We start from the raw sequence: 19,680 nt of genomic DNA on the forward strand, positions 1-19,680 counted from the left end.
TTTGCAGGATCTTGTGGAGGCAGCTTTGGTGGTACCTCTCCAGTACTTTGAGGTGCCTGCTGTACATGGTCCATGTTTCTGAGGCATACAGCAGGGCAGGTATCACTGCTGCCCTGTAGACCATGAGCTTAGTGCCAGGTTTGAGGTCCTGGTCTTCAAACACTCTCTTCCTCAGGCGACCGAAGGCTGCACTGGCACACTGAAGGTGGTGTTGGACTTCATCGTCAACGTCTGCCCTTGTTGACAGTAGGGTCCCGAGGTATGGAAAGTGGTCCACGTTGTCTAAGGCCTTGTCGTGGATTTTGATAATCGGGAGGCAGCACTGTTTGGCGGGGGCAGGTTGCTAGAGGACCTTTGTCTTACGGATGATTAGTGTAAGGCCCGCGCTCTCGTATGCTTCGGTGAAGGTGTTTACAATGGTTTGGAGTTCGACCTCCAAGTGAGCGCAGACGCAAGCATCGTCTGCATACTGTAATTCGATGACAGAGGATGGGACGGCCTTGGATCTGGACTGGAGGCGACGGAGGTTGAACAGTTTCCCGTTTGTTCTGTAAATTAGCTCCACTCCAATGGGGAGCTTACGGAGGGTGAGATGGAGCACTGCAGCAAGGAAGATTGAGAAGAGCGTTGGTGCGATGACACAGCCTTGCTTGACCCCGGTTCATACGTGAATTGGGTCTGTGGTGGAACCGTTGGTCAGGATCACGGCTTGCATGTCGCCGTGAAGCAGGCGGAGGATAGTGACAAACTTTTGAGGGCAGCCGAATTTGAGGAGGACACTCCATAATCCCTCATGGTTGACAGTGTCGAAGGCCTTTGAGAGATCAAAGAAGGCCATGTACAGTGGTTGGTGCTGTTCCTTGCATTTTTCTTGTAATTGACGTGCGGTGAAGATCATGTCCATTGTGCCCCTTAGTCGGCGGAATCCGCATTGTGACTCTGGGAGGAGCTCTTCGGCCACTGGGAGAAGGCGATTGAGGAGGATTCTTGCGATGACTTTCCCTGTGGCAGATAGCAGGGAAACTCCTCTCTAATTACCGCAATCGGACTTGTGTACAGTTCTGGGCACCATACTTTAGGAAGGATGTCAAGGCCTTGGAGAGGGTGCAGAGGAGGTTGACCAGGATGGTACCATGGATGAGGGACTTCAGTTATGTGGAGAGATTGGAGAAGTTGGGATTGTTCCCCTTACAGCAGAGAAGGTTAAGAGGAGACCTAATAGAGGTGTTCAAAATGATGAGGGGGTTTTGATTGAGCAAGTAGGGAGAAACTGTTCACTCTGGCAAGTGGGTCGATAACCAAAGGTCACAGATTTAAAATAGTTGCTAAAAGAACTAGAGGGAAATGAGGAGAATTGTTTTCACACAGAGGGTTGTTCAGATCTGGAACGCACCATCTAAAAGGATGCTGGAATCAGGTTCCACAGGAACTTTCAAACGGTAATTGGACATGTCCTTGAAGAGGACTAGTTCGCAGAGTTCTGGGGTTAAAGCTGGGGTTTGGGACGAAATTGGACAGCTCTTTCAAAGAGCCGGCACAGACACGATGGGCCGAATCACCTCCTTCTGTGCTGTTAGATTCTATGATCAGTGTGAACTCGCTGGTGTCCATTAAGGCTCTTCGAGCTTTTAAAGCTCTTCCCACAGTCAGAACATTTAAAGGGTCTCGCGTCAGTGTGAACAAGCTGGTGTGACAGCAGGTGGGATGACACAGTGAATCCCTTCCCACACATGGAGCACGTGAACAGTCTCTCCCCAGTGTGGAGGAGCCGATGTCTCTTGAGCGCCCCAGAGCTTTTAAATCTCTTCCCACAGCCAAAACATTTAAAGGGTCTCTCGTCAGTGTGAACTCGCTGATGTACCACCAGGTTGGAGGACCGAGCGAATCCCTTCCCACACACGGAGCAGGTGAATGGCCTCTCCCCAGTATGAACTTGCTGGTGTTGCTTGAGCTCCCGGGGGATTTTAAAACTCTTCCCACAGTCAGAACATTTAAAGGGTCTCTCATCAGTGTGAACAAGCTGGTGTGTCTGCAGGTTGGATGACTCAGTGAATCCCTTCCCACATTCGGAGCAGGTGAATATCCTCTCCCCAGTGTGGAGGCGCTGGTGTTTCTGCAGGTTGGATGACTCAGTGAATCCCTTCCCACATTCGGAGCAGGTGAACGGCCTCGCCCCAGTGTGAACTCGCTGGTGTTGCTTGAGCTCCCAGGGGATTTTAAAACTCTTCCCACACTCAGAACATTTAAAGGGTCTCTTGTTAGTGTGAACTTGCTGGTGTCCATTCAGCTCCCTGGGGGATTTAAAGCTCTTCCCACAGTCAGGACATGTAAACAGCCTCTCATCAGTGTGAACAAGCTGGTGTCACATCAGATCGCCAGAGCTTTTAAAGCTCTTACCACAGTCAGAACATGGAAATGGTCTCTCATCAGTGTGAACCCGCTGGTGTCCCTTAAGGCTCTTAGAGCTTTTAAAGCTCTTCCCACAATCAGAACATTTCACGGATTCTCATCAGTGTGAACAAGCTGGTGTGACAGGAGGGTGGATGATACAGTGAATCCCTTCCCACACACGGAGCAGGTGAACGGCCTCTCCCCAGTGTGGAGGAGCCGATGTTTCTTCAGCTCCCCGGAGCTTTTAAATCTCTTCCCACAGTCAGAACATTTAAAGGGTCTCTCGTCAGTGTGAACTCACTAATGTGCCAGCAGATTGGAAGACCGAGCAAATCCTTTCCCACACTCGGAGCAGGTGAACGGCCTCTCCCCAGTGTGTAGGTGTTGGTGTTTCTTCAGATCCCGGGAGCTTTTAAAGATGTTTCCACAGTCAGAACATTTAAAGGGTCTCTCATCAGTGTGAACTCGCTGGTGTCTCTGCAGGTGGGATGATTCAGTGAATCCCTTCCCACATTCGGAGCAGGTGAATGGTCTCTCTCCAGTGTGGAGACGCTGGTGTTTCTGCAGGTTGGATGACTGAGTGAATCCCTTCCCACATTCAGAGCAGGTGAATGGCCTCTCCCCAGTGTGAACTCGCTGGTGTGTCTGCAGGGTGGATGATTCAGTGAATCCCTTCCCACATTCGGAGCAGGTGAATGGTCTCTCATCAGTGTGAACTCGCTGGTGTCCCTTCAGATGCCTGGGGCTTTTAAAGCTCTTCCCACAGTTAGAACACTGAAATGGTCTCTCCCCATTGTGAACTCGCTGGTGTGTTTGCAGGTGGGATGACCAAACAAATCCCTTTCCACACACGGAGCAGGTGAACGGACTGTCCCTGGTGTGACTGCGCCGTTGAATTTCCAATGCAGACGGGGAACTGAATCCCTTCCCACCATCCCCACCTTTACCCGGTGTGACGGTACACGTGTCTCACCAGGTCAGGCGATCGGCTGAATCCACATCCACACACTGAACACGTGTGCGGTTTGACATCGCTGCAATCGCTGCTTTCTCCTTCCATGTGCAAAGGCCGATGATATTCAGGTCCGGATGAATCAAGCGACTCTGTCTGATCTTGACATGATGTTTGGTCTGAGCTTCCCGCCTGTAACTGCTCCACTTCTATAACCCTGTAAGTTGAGTTCAGAAAAGGATCAGAGGCAAACTGTTGTTTAATTTTCCCCTTTCCGAACCTAGGGGCAGTGAAGCTGATTTTCAGGCCCCAGCTGGTGCACAGGTTGGTTGAAAGGATCAGCAGTAATGACGGCTGTAATACCCACAAGACCCCGCACTCCAGAAAGCGCTCTGTTGACGCCGAGTCCTGCGCATGTGCTCATGGCCCCCGCGCTCTCCCTCCTGCTACACAATCGCCCGTCCCGATCGGTCCGCAACGTGCATGCTCAGCGCACAAAACCCCGCGGTTGGAACACCGGACGCGCATGTGGAGTGGCAACATCTGCTACGCATGTGCGGCTCAGGTGGGGGCGAGTCGGTGTTTCGCCTCAGCCGCCAGGGAGGTGCGCATGCGCAGGACGACCCAACATTCTTCCTGTCAGCAATCACTCCCTCGTTTCTTTAATAAAAACAGAAAATGCTGGAAATACTCAGCGGGTCAGTGGAGCGAGAAACAGAGTTAATGTTTCAAGTCGATGACCTTTCATCAGAGCTGCTTGTTCGTTAGTGTCAGCCAGTGGCTCAGTTGGTAGCACTCTCGCCTCTGAGTCAGAAAGTTGTGGGTTCAAGTCCCAGCCCAGAGATTTGAGCACAAAAATCTAGGCTGACACTCCAGTGCAGTGCTGAGGGAGTGCGGCACTGTCAGAGGTGCCGATTTTTGGAGCAGACGTTAAACCGAGGCCCCGTCTGCTCTCTCAGGTGGATGTCAAAGATCCCATGGCACTATTTCGAAGAAGAAAAGCAAAGAGAGGGCATGAAAAAATATTGGCAAGGAAAACAAGTGGAGCCTATTAGGGACTATAAAGGTAACCTGTGTGTGGAAGCGGAAGACATGAATATGGTTCTTAATGAATACATTGCGCCTGTTTTCACAAAAGAGGGGGTCGATGCAGACATTGCAATCAGGGAGGAGTGGTGTTGCAGTGGGGAAAGAGTTAAACTGACATCACTGACAGTTTCACTGAATGGTGTAATAAAGACCATACTTTGCAGTAATAAGGGTTTTCTAAGTTGCTGAATTGGCAGTGGAGATAACATAGCCGGACATGGAACCATAAGAGGCCGAGAGGGTGTAAGTTCTGTTCTGGCAGGAAAGTAAAACAATGAGTTGGAAGTGAAAGAGGCCGAGAGAGGCAGGAAAGGAGGACAATGAGTACCCCATCTGGCATAAACACAGGTCAGAGGTTTTACACACTGCTTGACATATGCTTTTCCGATAATAAAGGCGGAACTTTAATGTAACGTGGCATAGGCAACCAATCAGTGAAGATGCATGTGGGCCAAGGTCCAATCGGGTGGCAGGAATGAATTGTGCATGAGATGACCATGTGTATTGTAATGTATAAAAATGTAGTGTTTGCTGTACCTATTTGGAAAGGTCTGGCTAAGACAGAGCAGACTGTTTCCCCACCGGTACAATAAAGACAACTTGACTATCGATCTAAAACCTTGGGGCAGTAATTCCTCCCCAAACGTGTGAGTACGGAAGGGGTACTCACGCGTCTGGCCGGAGGAAATGCCGGTTTTCAGCATGCACAGCGCAAGCGCTGAAAACCGGCATTTCCTCTCCTCTAACCCAAGAGTTGAAGAGGCTAGCGCGTGCGCTGTAGGGGGCAGCGCGTGCGTCTTGGATCTCCTCGGTTTTGGGGGATTTGCGCATGTGTAAAGGCCTCCGGTCTTTACGCTTGTAAAAAGCACACGTAAGTATTTATTTTTACAGGTAAGTGGTGTTTTAGTGTAATTTAGAATTTTTTTTCCACAGGTTTATTATTTTAAAGAATCTACAATAAGGTAAGTTTAGTTTTAGACCCTTTTTATTAAAAATTTATTTTTTCAAAAAAAAAATTGTTTAAATTATTTTTTTTAACTTATTTATACTTAATTTAATGATTGGGATGTTTTTTAAATTTTTATTTAAAGTTTAAATAGTGTTTTGGGCCCCTGTAGTTTTCATGAGTTTGACAGTTCTTACTCTCAAACTCATGAATGAACCTTCCCCTCCCCTGATTGGTTGTACAGTGCTCACCTGATCCCAGCCGGCACATCGCACTAACTACGCCGCTGGATCAGGTAAGCACTGTGCGCTGACATCTGAACCGGGCCTGTGACAGGGAATGCAAGCAGGCCCGGGCTTCAGATGTCAGCACGCAGGGTGAGTGCAGATCGGGGGCTTGCACGCGCGGCAAGCCCCCGACACCAAGTTCTGGGCCATTGTGTCGAGTGTTGGTTTAAAATACTCCACAACAATTGGCATCACGAACAGGATTTGAACCGGTGTGGGGATAGACAGTATACATGGACCAGGGTCCCGCAGGGGTTCCACAATAGTCCAAATATATTCCACCGTGTACTGAGTCAAGCCTTAGACGGGTTAGACCTATCAAAGTACCAGAGCGCCCTACTCCAATATGTCGATGACATAATGATTGCATCAGAGGATGCCAAAGGACACATGGGAGCAGTACTAGCCACCCTCCAGATACTTCAGAAAGCTGGCTTTAAATTGAACCCCAAAAAGGCACAGGTCGGACTGTCCAAAGTAAAGTATCCAGGGCACGAAATGAGCCAGGGATATAAGGCAGTCCCACAGGAACAAAAGGCAGCCATAAAAGACATGCCAAGGCCGGTGACCGTCCGGGGAGTGAGGAAAGTGTTGGGACTGTTTAACTACTGCAGGAATTTTATATCAGACTTTGCAGGGAAAGCAGAGCCGATTCAATGGTTGGTTAAAGGGGGGGGAGACCCGCCACTGATAAGATAGAATGGGAATCGGAGCAGGACGAGGCTTATGCAAAATTAAAAGCAGCCCTGACGTCCGCACCCGCACTAGGATTGCCAAATATAGTCAAACCATTCCATATATATTATAGTATAGACGGGAACTTCTATAACGCTGTAGTCACCCAAGAGTGCGGGGGAGTTATGAGGCCAATTGCCTATTACTCCACCCAACAAACCCCCATGGCTAAAGGAATGGCGAGATGCGTGGTGGCCCTCGACTGTGCCGCATGGGCGGTGCGGATATGCGAGCCCGTCACTATGTCAGGACAGCTGATATTACACACGCAACACACAGTGTGGACCTGCTAAACACAGGCAAAATGAAGGCTGTATCAGACAGAAGGAGGGCAGCTTGGGAAGCAGTATTGATACCCAAGGACAGATCAGTCCAGATTATAAGGGAACAGAGTCAACCCCGCAGAGGGAACGCTATCAGAGGGTGAGGCACACGAGTGTCAGTTAGTAATCGAAGAAGAGGTGAGAGGAACCGTATCAGAATCGCCCCTTGAAAATCCCCAAAACTCCTTTTATGTAGACGGATCTCGCTGATATATAAATGGGGAGCCACCCACGGTTGGGCAGTAGTATCCGAGAATGGAGAAACAGTCGTAAAGGGAGGGCTTGAAGGAGGAACCTCAGCGCAGGTAGCAGAACTAGTGGCTCCCACGGAAGCATTGAAATTGGCAAAAGGAAAACGAGTAAATATATACACAGACAGTAGGTGTGCGTTTGGGGTAGTGCATGATTATATGATAGCGTGGAATAGGAGAGGATATGGAACCTCCGGAGGAGGACAAATACAGCATGAGGAGGTAGTGAGAGACCTAGTAGAAGCGGTAAAAGGAGCAGAAGAGGTAGCAGTGATTAAAATAAAGGCACACCGCAAGATAGTGAGCGAGCAACAAAAAGGAAATATGCCAGCTGATCAGGCAGCAAGAGCAGCAGGTAGACTAACAGCAGAGGAAGTGAACATTAAAAGAATCCAAGAGGAGACCGAAATGGAGGAGCAGGAGCAGTGAACAAAGAGAGGCGCAGCCAAAGGTAGAGATGGAATATGGAAAAAGGATCACAGGGTGACCTGACTGACACCATATGAACTCAGGACTGGACGAGCAATGTGTCTGCCGGAAGGAGTAGCATCTGGTAGCGAGGGACTAGGACCCTTAAAAGATAAAATGGGGAAATACGTACAAACATTGGATAATCAATTGAAGGAGCTCAAACAAGAAGTTAAAGAACAACAAGACATCAGAGATAAAAATACACAAAAGCAGGGGGCCTCAGAGCCCCTACCCAAGGTGGGCGAGCAGGTATTTGTTAAAATATTGCCAGAGAGATCGGGATTCTCACCTAGATGGACCGGACCATTTGAGGTTATCATGACCAGCGATACGTGCGCATGTGTAGATATGAGGGGAAAGGGTAGATGGAAACATTGGACCCAATTAAAACAGTACAACAATAACCCATCTGATCTTAAATCCCACAGGAACAATGGAATAAACACCGGAGATAAACTAACCTCTGGTGACGACCAGGCTTCTGCTTAATTTACAGGGAAACTTCACCATGAAGGTGGGATTACTGCTGGGACACGAAATAAGCAAAGGGACATCCCACATTACACGACAAGCACATGATGAAGCACCACGTTTTAATGGAACAATCACATTCGGAGTCTCATCCACGGCTCCCAATACACAGAAAGAAGAGACAAGCGAACCGAGGATGCTACAATGTCCAGATATGAAACCTGGACCCATGAATGGACTAGTATTATTTACCGAGGGAGAACAATTGTATGGTAATGTGAGACATGAAATTGTACCGGTGCTAATGAACTTAACCATATTACAATGGCCAGGATATTGTGAAAGGTTTACTAAAACTAGAGAATTGCATGGATATATGATGAAGAATGTAATTAACCAAGCTGCTGATGTGACAGGGGCTACTAATTTTAGGGGACATGCTGCATTCCACCAAAGAATTAAGAGGAGCTTAGGAACCGATATACTCACGGGAATAAACACGGGGACATCATTCATTAATGCCCTAGATATACACGGAGTCCAAAGTAGTGTGGAACGACTACAAAGGGTAATGCAGCAGGTTTTAGAGAAGGAAGCTGGTTTGGTTCGACAAGGATCAGAGTTGGGAGGACATACGATAAGGAAATTACTCGAGGGAATCAAGGTTATAGAGGACCATGCCAGCATTATCAACAAACTAAACCATAGAGATGAGGAACAGGCAAAAGACGGGGTAGGGAGAGGCTTGTGTCATGCCTATGGCCAATGGATCACCGGACAGTTAAAACATAATCAGGCACAGACACAGCGAGGCGAGGCACCAGACTGGATTAACAGCACACAGCTCTATGGCCTGAGCCAGAATCCAGGCCCTCTGAGTGCTTGTACCCTCAAAGGGATGACCAGAGTATATCCAGTGATACAAAAATGTAAAGCAGAAGTGACAGCAATGATAGGCATGGTGCTCCTGATACCAGTGGTGGGGCTAGACACGACTCCATACCCACAGTACCAGGTAACAAACATAGACATAGTGAGGGGTGAGACATACCTCCAATACTATCCAATTGATACCTATGCCATTAGGAAGAATGGTACTATGAGAGGAGTCTCCCTAAACGGCTGCCACGGGAAAGGCACGCTTACGATATGCCCACATCCGGTAGGAGAAGGGCCTAAGGATGAGTGCGGCTATAATAAGACAGGGGGTGTGTGTTGTAATTATCACATGTTGATCACCATCACACCCGCTCGGGATATAGAGGCGAAGGGGAGTATTGTATAGTCACCACAGAGACTGAGTACCAATATAGTAACCTTGTATGTGCAATCACAATGCCTAACTTTTGCTTTACGCCAAAGATCCCTGTGACAATTGGGCACACCAGATTGGTGTATGTACATTCAAGGGAGGAGATAAAACTAAATGTGCCAGATAGTCTAAAGGACGAGTTGGTCAATTATGAAGATCCGGTAGGTGCCCCAATATCCCACCTGCAAGAGGATCTGCAAGAAATGAAAGAGGATTTAAGTAAGATGGTGAAACAATACATAGTGTTGCAAAGGAATCTTGGGGAATTAGAAAGGGACATAGAGGTAGAGCTACAGGAAGTCCCGTGGTATGAGAAGCTGTGGGATTGGGGAGTGAATGTCAACATACACCCATGGATCCGCATCATTTCTCATATATTAGTGATAGTACAGTTAGTCATGGCTATAGGATGGGGAATAGCAGCATGCACCGCTTGTAAAAAGAAACGGACCAAACAAAGAGCTAAAGCGAGTCGGAAAGAGTTGGAAAACACAAGATTGCTCTAAACATGATGGGTATGCAGGGCCTCCCGAACCAGCGCATGGGGCAGGAGGCACAACGATGCTTATACATGTGGTTTAACTTGGGCAAGGGTCAAGTACCAAAAGGAGGGATTGCAGTGGGGAAAGAGTTAAACTGACATCGCTGGCAGTTTCACTGAATGGTGTAATAAAGACAATAATCTAATGGGCCTTTTGTAGTAGTAAGCTTTTTCTAAGTGGATAACATAGTTGGATGTGGAAACCATAAGAGACCGAAGAGGATGTAAGTTCTGTTCTGGCAGGAAAGTAAAACAATGAAAGAGGCCTAGAGAGGCAGGAAAGGAGGACAATGAGTCAGAAGTACAATGTTGATGAGACCCATCTGGCATAAACAAAGGTCAGAGGTGCAACAACAGCTTGTGGGATAACGGCCGATAATAAAGGTGGTGCTTTAATGTAACGCGGCATAGGCAACCAATCAGTGAAGATGCATGCGGGCCAAGGTCCAATCGGGTGGCAGGAATGAATTTTGACGTGTGTTGTAATGTATAAAAATGTAGTGTTTGCTGTATCAATTTGGAAAGGTCTGGCTAAGACAGAGCAGACTGTTTCCCCACCGGTGCAATGAAGACAACTTGACTATCGATCTAAAACCTTGTGTCGAGTGTTGGTTTAAAATACTCCACAACAGTGTAGTCACGGACAAATTATTCTAAAGAGCTTTTAAAAGCTACAAGATACGGGACTGAAGACATTCCTCAAATGGAGGGGGGACAAATCCCAGGGACATGATGGTTTCCATCCGAGGATTCTGAGGGAAGTCAGGGGAAGGAATAACGGAGGGTCCCAGAGTATAAATTGGCTGGCGCCTTTCCCTACATTACAACAGTGACAGCAATTCAAAATCAATGAATTGGCCGTGAAGCGCTTTGGGCATCCTGGGGTCGTGAAGGGCGGCGAATAAATGCACCCTCGCCTCTGAGTCAGAGGTTGTGGGTTCAAGTCCCACTCCAGAGACTTGAGCCCAAAAATCCAGGCTGATGCTCCAGTGCAGTGCTGAGGGAGAGCTGCACTGTCGGAGGTGCCGTCTTTCAGATCAGACGTTAAACCGACGCCTCGTCTGCTCTCTCGGGTGGACGTAAATTATCCCAGGGCACTATTTCGAAGAAGATTAGGGGAATTATCCCCGGTGTCCTGGCCAATATCAACCCCTCAGTCAACATCACTAAAAAAAACAGATTATCTAGTCATTATCACATTGCATAGAAACAGAAAACATAGAAAAATAGGAGCAGGAGTAGGCCATTCGGCCCTTCGAGCCTGCTCCGTCATTCAGTATGATCACGGCTGATCCTCTATCGCAATACCATATTCCCGCTCTCTCCCCATACCCCTTGATGCCTTTTGTGTCTAGAAATCTGTCTATCTCCTTCTGTGGTAGAGAATTCCACAGGTTCACCACCCTCTGAGTGAAGAAATTTCTCCTCATCTCAGTCCTAAATGTCCTAAATATCCTGAGACTGTGACCCCTCGTTCTAGAACCCCAGCCAGGGGAAACATCCTCCAGTCTGTCTAGCCCTGTCAGAATTTTATACGTTTCAATGAGATCCCCTCTCATTCTTCTAAACTCTAATGAATGCAGACCTAGTCGACCCAATCTCTCCTCATACGACAGTCCTGCCATCCCAGGAATCAGTCTGGTGAACCTTCGTTGCACTCCCTCTATGGCAAGTACATCCTTTCTTAGGTAAGGAGACCAAACCTGCACACCGTACTCCAGGTGTGGTCTCACCAAGGCCCTGTATAACTGTAGTAAGACATCCTTGCTCCTGTACTCAAATCCTCTTGCAATGAAGGCCAACATACCATTTGCCTTACTAACTGCTTGCTCACCTGCATGTTTGCTTTCAGTGACTGGTGTACAAGTACACCCAGGTCCCTTTGTACATCAACATTTCCCAATCTATCACTATTTAAATAATACTCTACCTTTCTGTTTTTTCTAGTGAAGTGGATAACTTCACATTTAACCACGTTATACTGCATCTGTCATGTATTTGCCTGATAATCTACATCTTAGGGTACTTAAGGAAGTGGCCCTAGAAATAGTAGATGCATTGCTGATCATCTTCCAACATTCGATGGAATCTGGGACAGTACCCATGGATTGGAGGGTAGCTAATGTTACTCCACTATTTAAAAAGGTGGTAGAGAGAAAACGGGGAATTACAGACCGGTAAGCCTGACATCGGTAGTGGGGGAAATGCTAAAGTCCATTATAAAAGATGTAATAGCAGAGCACTTGGAAAACAGTGAAAGGATCGGACAAAGTCAACGTGGATTTACAAAAGGTAAATCGTGCTCGACTAATCTACTGGAATTTTTTGAGGATGTAACTAATAGATAAGGGAGAACCAGTGGATGTGGTATATTTGGACTTTCAGAAGGCTTTCGATAAGGTCCCATATAAGAGATTAGCATGTAAAGTTAAGGCACATGGGATTGGGGGCAAGGTATCGACTTGGATAGAGAACTGGTTGGCAGGCAGAAAGGAAAGAGTTGGAATAAACGGGTCTTTTCCAAGTGGCAGGCAGTGACTAGTGGGGTATCGCAGGGGTCGGTCCTTGGACCCCAGCTATTCACAATATATATTAATGATCTAGACAAGGGAACTAGATGTAATATCTCCAAATTTGCAGACGACACAAAGTTGGGTGGGTGTGTGTCCTGTGAGGAGGATGCCGAGAAACTACAGGATGATTCGGACAGGTTGGGTGATTGGGCAGAAGCATGACAGATGCAATATAACGTGGATAAATGTGAGGTTATCCACTTTGGTGGCCAAAACAGGAAGGCAGATTATTATCTGAATGGCAATAGATTGGGAGAAGGGGAAGTGCAAGTGGGTGTCCTTGTGCACCAGTCGCTGAAGGTAAGCATGCAGGTGCAGCAGGCGGTTAAGAAGGCAAATGGTATGTTGGCCTTCGTAGCGAGAGGGTTTGAGTACAGGAACAAGGATGTCTCGCTGCAGTTGTACAGGGCCTTGGTGAGACCGCACCTTGAGTATTGTGAGCAGTTTTGGTCGCCTTATCTGACGAAGGATGTTCTTGCCATGGAAGGAGTTCAGCGAAGATTCACCAGGCTGATACCTGGGATGGCAGGAATGATGTATGAGGAGAGATTGGGACGATTGGGCTTGTACGCGCGGGAGTTTAGAAGAATGAGAGGGGATCTCATTGAAACTTATAAAATTCTGACAGGACTGGACAGACTAGATGCAGGAAGGATGTTCCCAATGGCGGGGGAGTCCAGAACCAGGGGTCACAGTCTAAGGATAAGGGGTAGGCCATTTAGGACAGAAATGAGGAGGAATTTCTTCACCCAGAGAGTGGTGAACCTGTTGAATTCTCTACCACAGAAGGCAGTGGAGGCCGATACATTAAATATATTCAAGAAGGAGTTGGATATATTTCTTAAGGCTAAAGGGATCAAGGGGTATGGGGAGAAAGCAGGGACCGGGTACTGAATTTGGATGATCAGCCATGATCGCATTGAATGGTGGAGCAGGCTCGAAGGGCCGAATGGCCTACTCCTGCTCCTATCTTCTATGTTTCACTCAACTTGTCTAAATTGCCTTGAAGCTTCTTTGCTTCCTCCTCACAACTCCCACCCAGTTTCGTGTCATCAGCAAACTTGGAAATATTACATTTGGTTCCCTCATCCAAATCATTAATATGTATTGTGAATAGCTGGGGCCCAAGCACTGATCCCTGCGGTACCCCACTGGTCACTGCCTGCCACCCCGAAAAAGACCCATTTATTCCTACTCTCTGTTTCCTGTCTGTTAACCAATTTTTAATCCATGCCAGCATATTACCCCCAATCCCATGAGCTTTAATTATGCACACTAACCTCTGATGTGGGACTTTAATCAAAGGCCTTCTGAAAATCCAAATACACCACATCCACTGGTTCTCCCTTATCTGTTCTACCAGTTACATCCTCAAAAAACTCCAGTAGGTTTGTCGAACACGATTTCCCTTTCATAAACCCATGTTGACTCTGTCTAATCCCACTGATATTTTCTAAGTGTCCTGTTATCACATCCTTTATAATCGACTCTAGCATTTTCCCTACTACTGATGTTAGGCTAATAGCGGGGTTACATTTGCCACCCTCCAATCTGCAGGAACTGTTCCATAATCTATAGGATTTTGGAATTGCTGTTTGTGGGAGCTTGCTGAGCGCAAATTGGCTGCCGCTTTTCCTACATTACAACAGTGACTACACTTCATTGGCTGTAAAGCTTTGGGACATCCAATGGTGGTGAAAGGTGCTATATAAATGCAAGTCTTTCATTTCTTTCTTTAAGTTCTTTGTTTCTCTATTTCACTCCATTTTGACCCAGACTGTCTCACAATGGAGGGGTTATCATAGAATCTCCGGAATTTAGGACACAGGAGGCGGCCATTCGGCCCATCGTGCCTGAGCCGGCCGAAAAACAGCTTTCCAGCCTAATCTCACTTTCCAGCTCTTGGTCCGTAGCCCTGCAGGTTACCGCACTTCATGTGCATATCCAAGTACTTTTCAACTGAGAGGAGGGTTTCTGCCTCTACCACCCTTTCAGGCAGAAAGTTCCAGACCCCGACCACCCTCTGAGTGAAAAAGGTTCTCCTCAACTCTCCTGTAATCCTTCTACCAATTACTTTAAATCTATGGCCCCTGGTTATTGACCTCGCTGCTAAGGAAAATAGGTCCTTCCTACCCACTCTATCCAGGCCCCTCATAATTTTATACACCTCAAACTCCTCTGTTCCAAAGAGCAGTTAGTAACAGAGATTGGAGAAGTTTGGGGCTTTTTTTTTTGCACTGAAGCAGTGAAGGATGAGGGCCAGCCTGATGGAGGTCCTCAAGACCGTGAGAGTTATTGATCAAAGGCAAATGACAGATTCCTCTCCAGGCACCTCAACGTCCACATGCGTTGCTTTTGTTGGGGTTTAGAACGCGCATGCTCAGGGCAGCGGAGTCCCAGAACCAGCTGCTAGTGCGCATGCTCAGGGGCAGAGTCCCAGGACCAGCTGCTAGTGGGCATGCTCAGGGGGCAGCGGAGTCCCAGGACCAGCTGCTAGTGCGGATGCTCAGGGGGTAGCGGAGTCCCAGGACCAGCTGCTAGTGGGCATGCTCAGGGGCAGCAGAGTCCCAGGGCCAGCTGCTTCTGCGCATGCTCAGGGGCAGAATCCCAGGACCAGCTGCTAGTGGGCATGCTCAGGGGCAGAGTCCCAGGACCAGCTGCTAGTGCGCATGCTCAGGGGGCAGCGGAGTCCCAAGACCAGCTGCTAGTGGGCATGCTCAGGGGCAGCGGAGTCCCAGGACCAGCTGCTTGTGCGCATGCTCAGGGGCAGAGTCCCAGGACCAGCTGCTAGTGGGCATGCTCAGGGGCAGAGTCCCAGGACCAGCTGCTAGTGGGCATGCTCAGGGGCAGAGTCCCAGGACCAGCTGCTAGTGGGCATGCTCAGGGGCAGAATCCCAGGACCAGCTGCTAGTGGGCATGCTCAGGGGCAGCAGAGTCCCAGGACCAGCTGCTAGTGGGCATGCTCAGGGGCAGAGCCCCAGGACCAGCTGCTAGTGCGCATGCTCAGGGGCAGAGTCCCATGACCAGCTGCTAGTGCGCATGCTCGGGAGTGGCAGAGTCCCAGAACCAGCTGCTAGTGCGCATGCTCAGGGGGGCGAGTCCCAGGACCAGCTGCTAGTGCGCATGCTCAGGGGCAGCAGAGCCCAAGGACTAGCTGCTAGTGCGCATGCTCGGGGGCGTAACTCTGCGTAACGGTCGTTAACGGTTGAAGAGTCGGAATTACCGGCGGAAAGCGAGTTTTTTCACCTAGACGGACGAGCGGAGAGGGACGGGGAAATAAATGACGGTAAACGCATACCTGGGAGTCCGAGGGTCCCGGGAAGCTAACGGAGCAGATTCAACCTCGCGGAGCGGATCAGACTTCCTCAGCGACACGTGACCGAGCCCGCGACCTCAGTGATGTCATCGCCCCGGGACACATGACCCGGGTCCATGGCCTGATTGACGGGAGCTTCCGACCAATAGGGAGCGAGCGGGGCGGGACTGGACGAGCGAGCCGGCGGCGGGTCCTCCAACCAATCGGAGAGCCCGAGGGGCGGGACTAGCGCCGGCTGATTGCCTGATCCGCAGGGCAGCGAGTTTCTCCAGTCTAATAGCAAAATACTGCGGGTGTTGGAAATCTGAAATAACAACAGAAAACACTGTAAATACTCAGCAGGCCAGGCAGCATCCGTGGAGAGAGAAACAGTTAACCCTTCATCAGAACTGGAAAAAGCTGGAGATGTAACAGATATTAAGCAGGTGCAGAGACAGGAGGGGAGGAAGGAATTGAAGCAATATACTGTGCTTTTGTAAGAGGCAGGAAAGATAAAATGTTGCAAATGGGAATGGCAAAATCATACAGCATGAAAAATGGGGGCAGGGGTTATAGTTTGAAATTGTTGAACTCCATGTTGAGGCCAGAAGGCTTTAAAGTGCCTAATCGAATGATGAGGTGCTGTTTCTCGAGCTTACGTTGAGCTACATTGGAACAATGTAAGAGGCTGAGGACAGAAAGATCAGAGTGGGAATGAAGCGGTGAATTAAAGTGACAGGCGACCAGAAGCTCGGGGTCACCCGTACGGACTGAACGGAGGTGTTCCGCAAAGCAGTCGCCCAATCTGCGTTGGTCTCCCCAGTGTAGAGGAGACCACATCGTGAGCAGTGAATACAGTATATTAAATTGCAAGAAGTACAAGTAAATCGCTGTTTCACCTGGAAGGGTGTTTGGGGCCCTGGACAGTGAGAAGGGGGGAGGTATAAGGGCAGGTGTTGCATCTCCTGCGCTTGCACAGGAAGGTGCCGGGCGAAGGGGAAGGGGTGCTAGGGGTGATTCAGGAGTGGACCAGGGTGTCTCGGAGGGAGTGGTCCCTTCGGAATGCTGAAAGGGGAGGTGAGGGGAAGATGTGTTTGGTGGTGGGATCATGTTGGAGGTGGTGGAAATGGCAGAGGATGATCCATTGAATGTGGAGGCTGGTGGGGTGAAAGGTGAGGACAAGGGGAACCCTATCGTGGTTCCGGGAGGGAGAGGAAGAGGTGAGATCAGAAGTGTGGGAAATGGAACGGACCCGGTCGAGGGCCGTGTCAACCACAGTAGAGGGGAATCCTCGGTTGAGGAAAAAGGAAGACATGTCGGAAGCACTGGTGTGGAAGGTGGCATCGTCAGAACAGACGCGGCGGAGACGGAGAAACTGGGAGAATGGAATAGAATCCTTACAGGAAGCGGGGTGGGAGGAAGTGTAGTCCAGGTAGCTGTGGGAGTCGCTGGGCTAGTAGTGGATGTTTGTCGAAAGCCGATCACCAGAAATGGAGATGGAGAAGTCAAGGAAGGGAAGAGAAGAGTCGGAGATGGACCATGTGAAGGTGAGGGAAGGGTGGAAATTGGAAGTAAAGCGAATGAGCTTATCAAGTTCAGGGCGAGAGCAGGAGATGGCACCGATACAGTCATCGATGTACCGGAAAAAGGGGTGAGGGAGGGGACCTGAGTAGGACTGTAGTAACCAAATTAATATTATACTTTAGTTTATGTTAGAATATGTATAAGGTAGCACCAGTGTACAGGGTGGAGGTAGCGAATTAATCCATACCCTGAGTTAAACGGTAAATAGGTCTGAATTTATTGTATTTATCCAGCTAAACTCTAAAAGACAAGTACTGAGATGATGGAAATTAAACTGCGGAGTCAGCTGCAAAGTCTGGCTCGTGGGAAGATTCAGCCAGGCCGGGCAGCACGCATACAAGATAACATACATAGGAATTGAGTGACAAAGCAGCCTTCACTTGTTTGTGAAGCTACACATGGTTGTCTAAAAGACAAAATGGCTTACATCAAAGTCTGGTGGAACTAATTACAAATATGCTTGCCTTGCGGGAGTAACATGAGCAGGTTACAAGGTCAGAATCTGTGCTTTGCAGAGATGGTTCGGACCAGTAGGCCGATTGAACAAGAACTGTTACATAAGAACATAAGAAGTAGGAGCAGGAGTAGGCCATACGACCCCTCGGGCCTGCTCCACCATTCAATAGGATCATGGCTGATCCAAATGTAGACTCACGTCCACTTCCCTGCCCTCTCCCCATAACCCCTAATTCCCTTATCTGCTCGGAAACTGTCTATCTCCATTTTAAATTTATTTAATGTTGCAGCTTCCGCAGCTCTCTGGGGTAGCAAATTCCATAGATTCACCACCCTCTGAGTGAAGCAGTTTCTCCTCATCTCGGTTTTGAAAGGGCAGCCCCTTATTCTTAGATTATGCCCCCTAGTTCTAGTCTCACCCATCAGTGGAAACATCCTCACCGCATCCAACCGATCAAGCCCCCTCACAATCTTATATGTTTCAATAAGATCTCCTCTCATTCTTCTGAACTCCAATGAGTAGAGTCCCAACCTACTCAACCTTTCCTCATACGTCAACCCCCTCATCTCCGGAATCAACCGAGTGAACCTTCTCTGAACCGCCTCGAGAGCAAGTATATCTTTTCTTAAATATGGAAACCAAAACTGCACGCTGTATTCCAGGTGTGGCCTCACCAATACCCTATATAACTGCAGCAAGTCTACCCTGTTTTTATACTCCATCCCCCTTGCAATAAAAGCCAAGATTCCATTGGCCTTCCTGATCACCTGCTGCACCTGCATACTAACTTTTTGTGTTTCATGCACCAGGACCCCCAGATCCCTTTGTACTGTAGCACTTTGCAGTTTCTCTCCATTTAGATAATAACTTGCTCTTTGATTTTTTCTGCCAAAGTGCATAACCTCACACTTTCCAACATTATATTGCATCTGCCAAATCTCTGCCCACTCACTTAGCCTGTCTATGTCCTTTTGCAGGTTTTTTATGTCCTCCTCACTCACTGCTTTCCCTCCCATCTTTGTATCGTCGGCAAACTTGGATATGTTGCACTCGGTCCCTTCCTCCAAATCGTTAATATAGATTGTAAATTGTAAAGAGTTGGGGTCCCAGCACTGACCCCTGCGGAACACCACTAGTTACTGATTGCCAGCCCGAGAATGAACCATTTATCCCAACTCTTTGTTTTCTGTTAGATAGCCAATCTTCCACCCATGCCAGTATATTACCCCCAACCCCGTGATTTCTTATCTTGATCAGTAATCTTTTGTGTGGAACCTTGTCATCTCGTGAAAACATGTTACTGAGCCGGACTATCTGGCAGGGACAATGGACGACTTTGGCACCAGGCTACAAGAGTAGATAAGAAAAAAGCCATGATGACAGAGGAGTTGGAATAAGTCAAACAAGCAAACAACATGATTAACTGCAGGATATGGGGAGAAGCAATGGATATAATGGAATACTAGAGACTATGATTGGTAGATTTGTACCCGCCCCTAGGGCAGGATATGACTGCTAAGATTATGTATAAAAATGTAACTCACTAAATTTTCGGTGGAGTCGGATCTGAGAAGGGTCTCAGAAGGTTCTCCCCGGGCCTGTGAATAAAGACCGTTTATAACCATCACTCAAAGTCTGTCATCTGTACTATAGCTAAGCATCGACCTTATATATCACTTGGTCCGCCTGTAGCTTACATCAATTGGCGTAGTCGGCAGGATCGCAGACACTGGCCAGTCCCACGGGAACGTTGAGCTAAGAAAGGTGAGTACATTTAAATTACCACCCATAAATTAGAAAGCTCAGAACGTCCTGTGAGAATCAGTAGGTCTGCGATTAAAAGGACATAGGGAGACAGACTCGAGAAAGGGGTGCGGTCTGATAAGCCGGGAAGGCGGCAAATCCTCAACCGTAACTAACAAGGGAAATTAGGGATAGCATAAGGTCCAAGGACAGGACATATAAATTGGCCAGAAAAAGCAGTAAACCTGAGGATTGGGAG

At 48.3% G+C, this 19,680-nt stretch overlaps 2 protein-coding genes across 3 annotated transcripts in view; both read right to left on the reverse strand.

Moving 5' to 3' along the window:
- Positions 1-19,680, reverse strand: part of LOC147118521 (uncharacterized) — a 96,790-nt gene that overhangs the window by 63,824 nt on the left and 13,286 nt on the right. Inside the window, exon 2 of one of the 2 annotated variants that reach the window (XM_085984469.1) lies at positions 2,820-2,952. The exons of the other annotated variant lie outside the window; for it this stretch is intronic. Coding sequence (XP_085840595.1) covers positions 2,820-2,952 — 133 coding nt within the window. The remainder of the gene's footprint in view (positions 1-2,819; positions 2,953-19,680) is intronic. 2 annotated transcript variants of the gene reach the window in all.
- Positions 1,355-2,510, reverse strand: LOC147118523 (uncharacterized). Its single transcript, XM_085987023.1, has 2 exons — positions 2,494-2,510; positions 1,355-2,336 (listed from the first exon to the last, which is right to left on the reverse strand). The coding sequence occupies exons 1-2, from the start codon at positions 2,508-2,510 to the stop codon at positions 1,574-1,576; spliced, it is 780 nt and encodes a 259-aa protein (XP_085843149.1). The 3' UTR covers positions 1,355-1,573.

This window comes from Somniosus microcephalus, chromosome 4 (genome assembly GCF_052327205.1).
Source record: "Somniosus microcephalus isolate GS21.2 chromosome 4, FLI_Smic_1.0, whole genome shotgun sequence".
Taxonomy (NCBI): domain Eukaryota; kingdom Metazoa; phylum Chordata; class Chondrichthyes; order Squaliformes; family Somniosidae; genus Somniosus; species Somniosus microcephalus.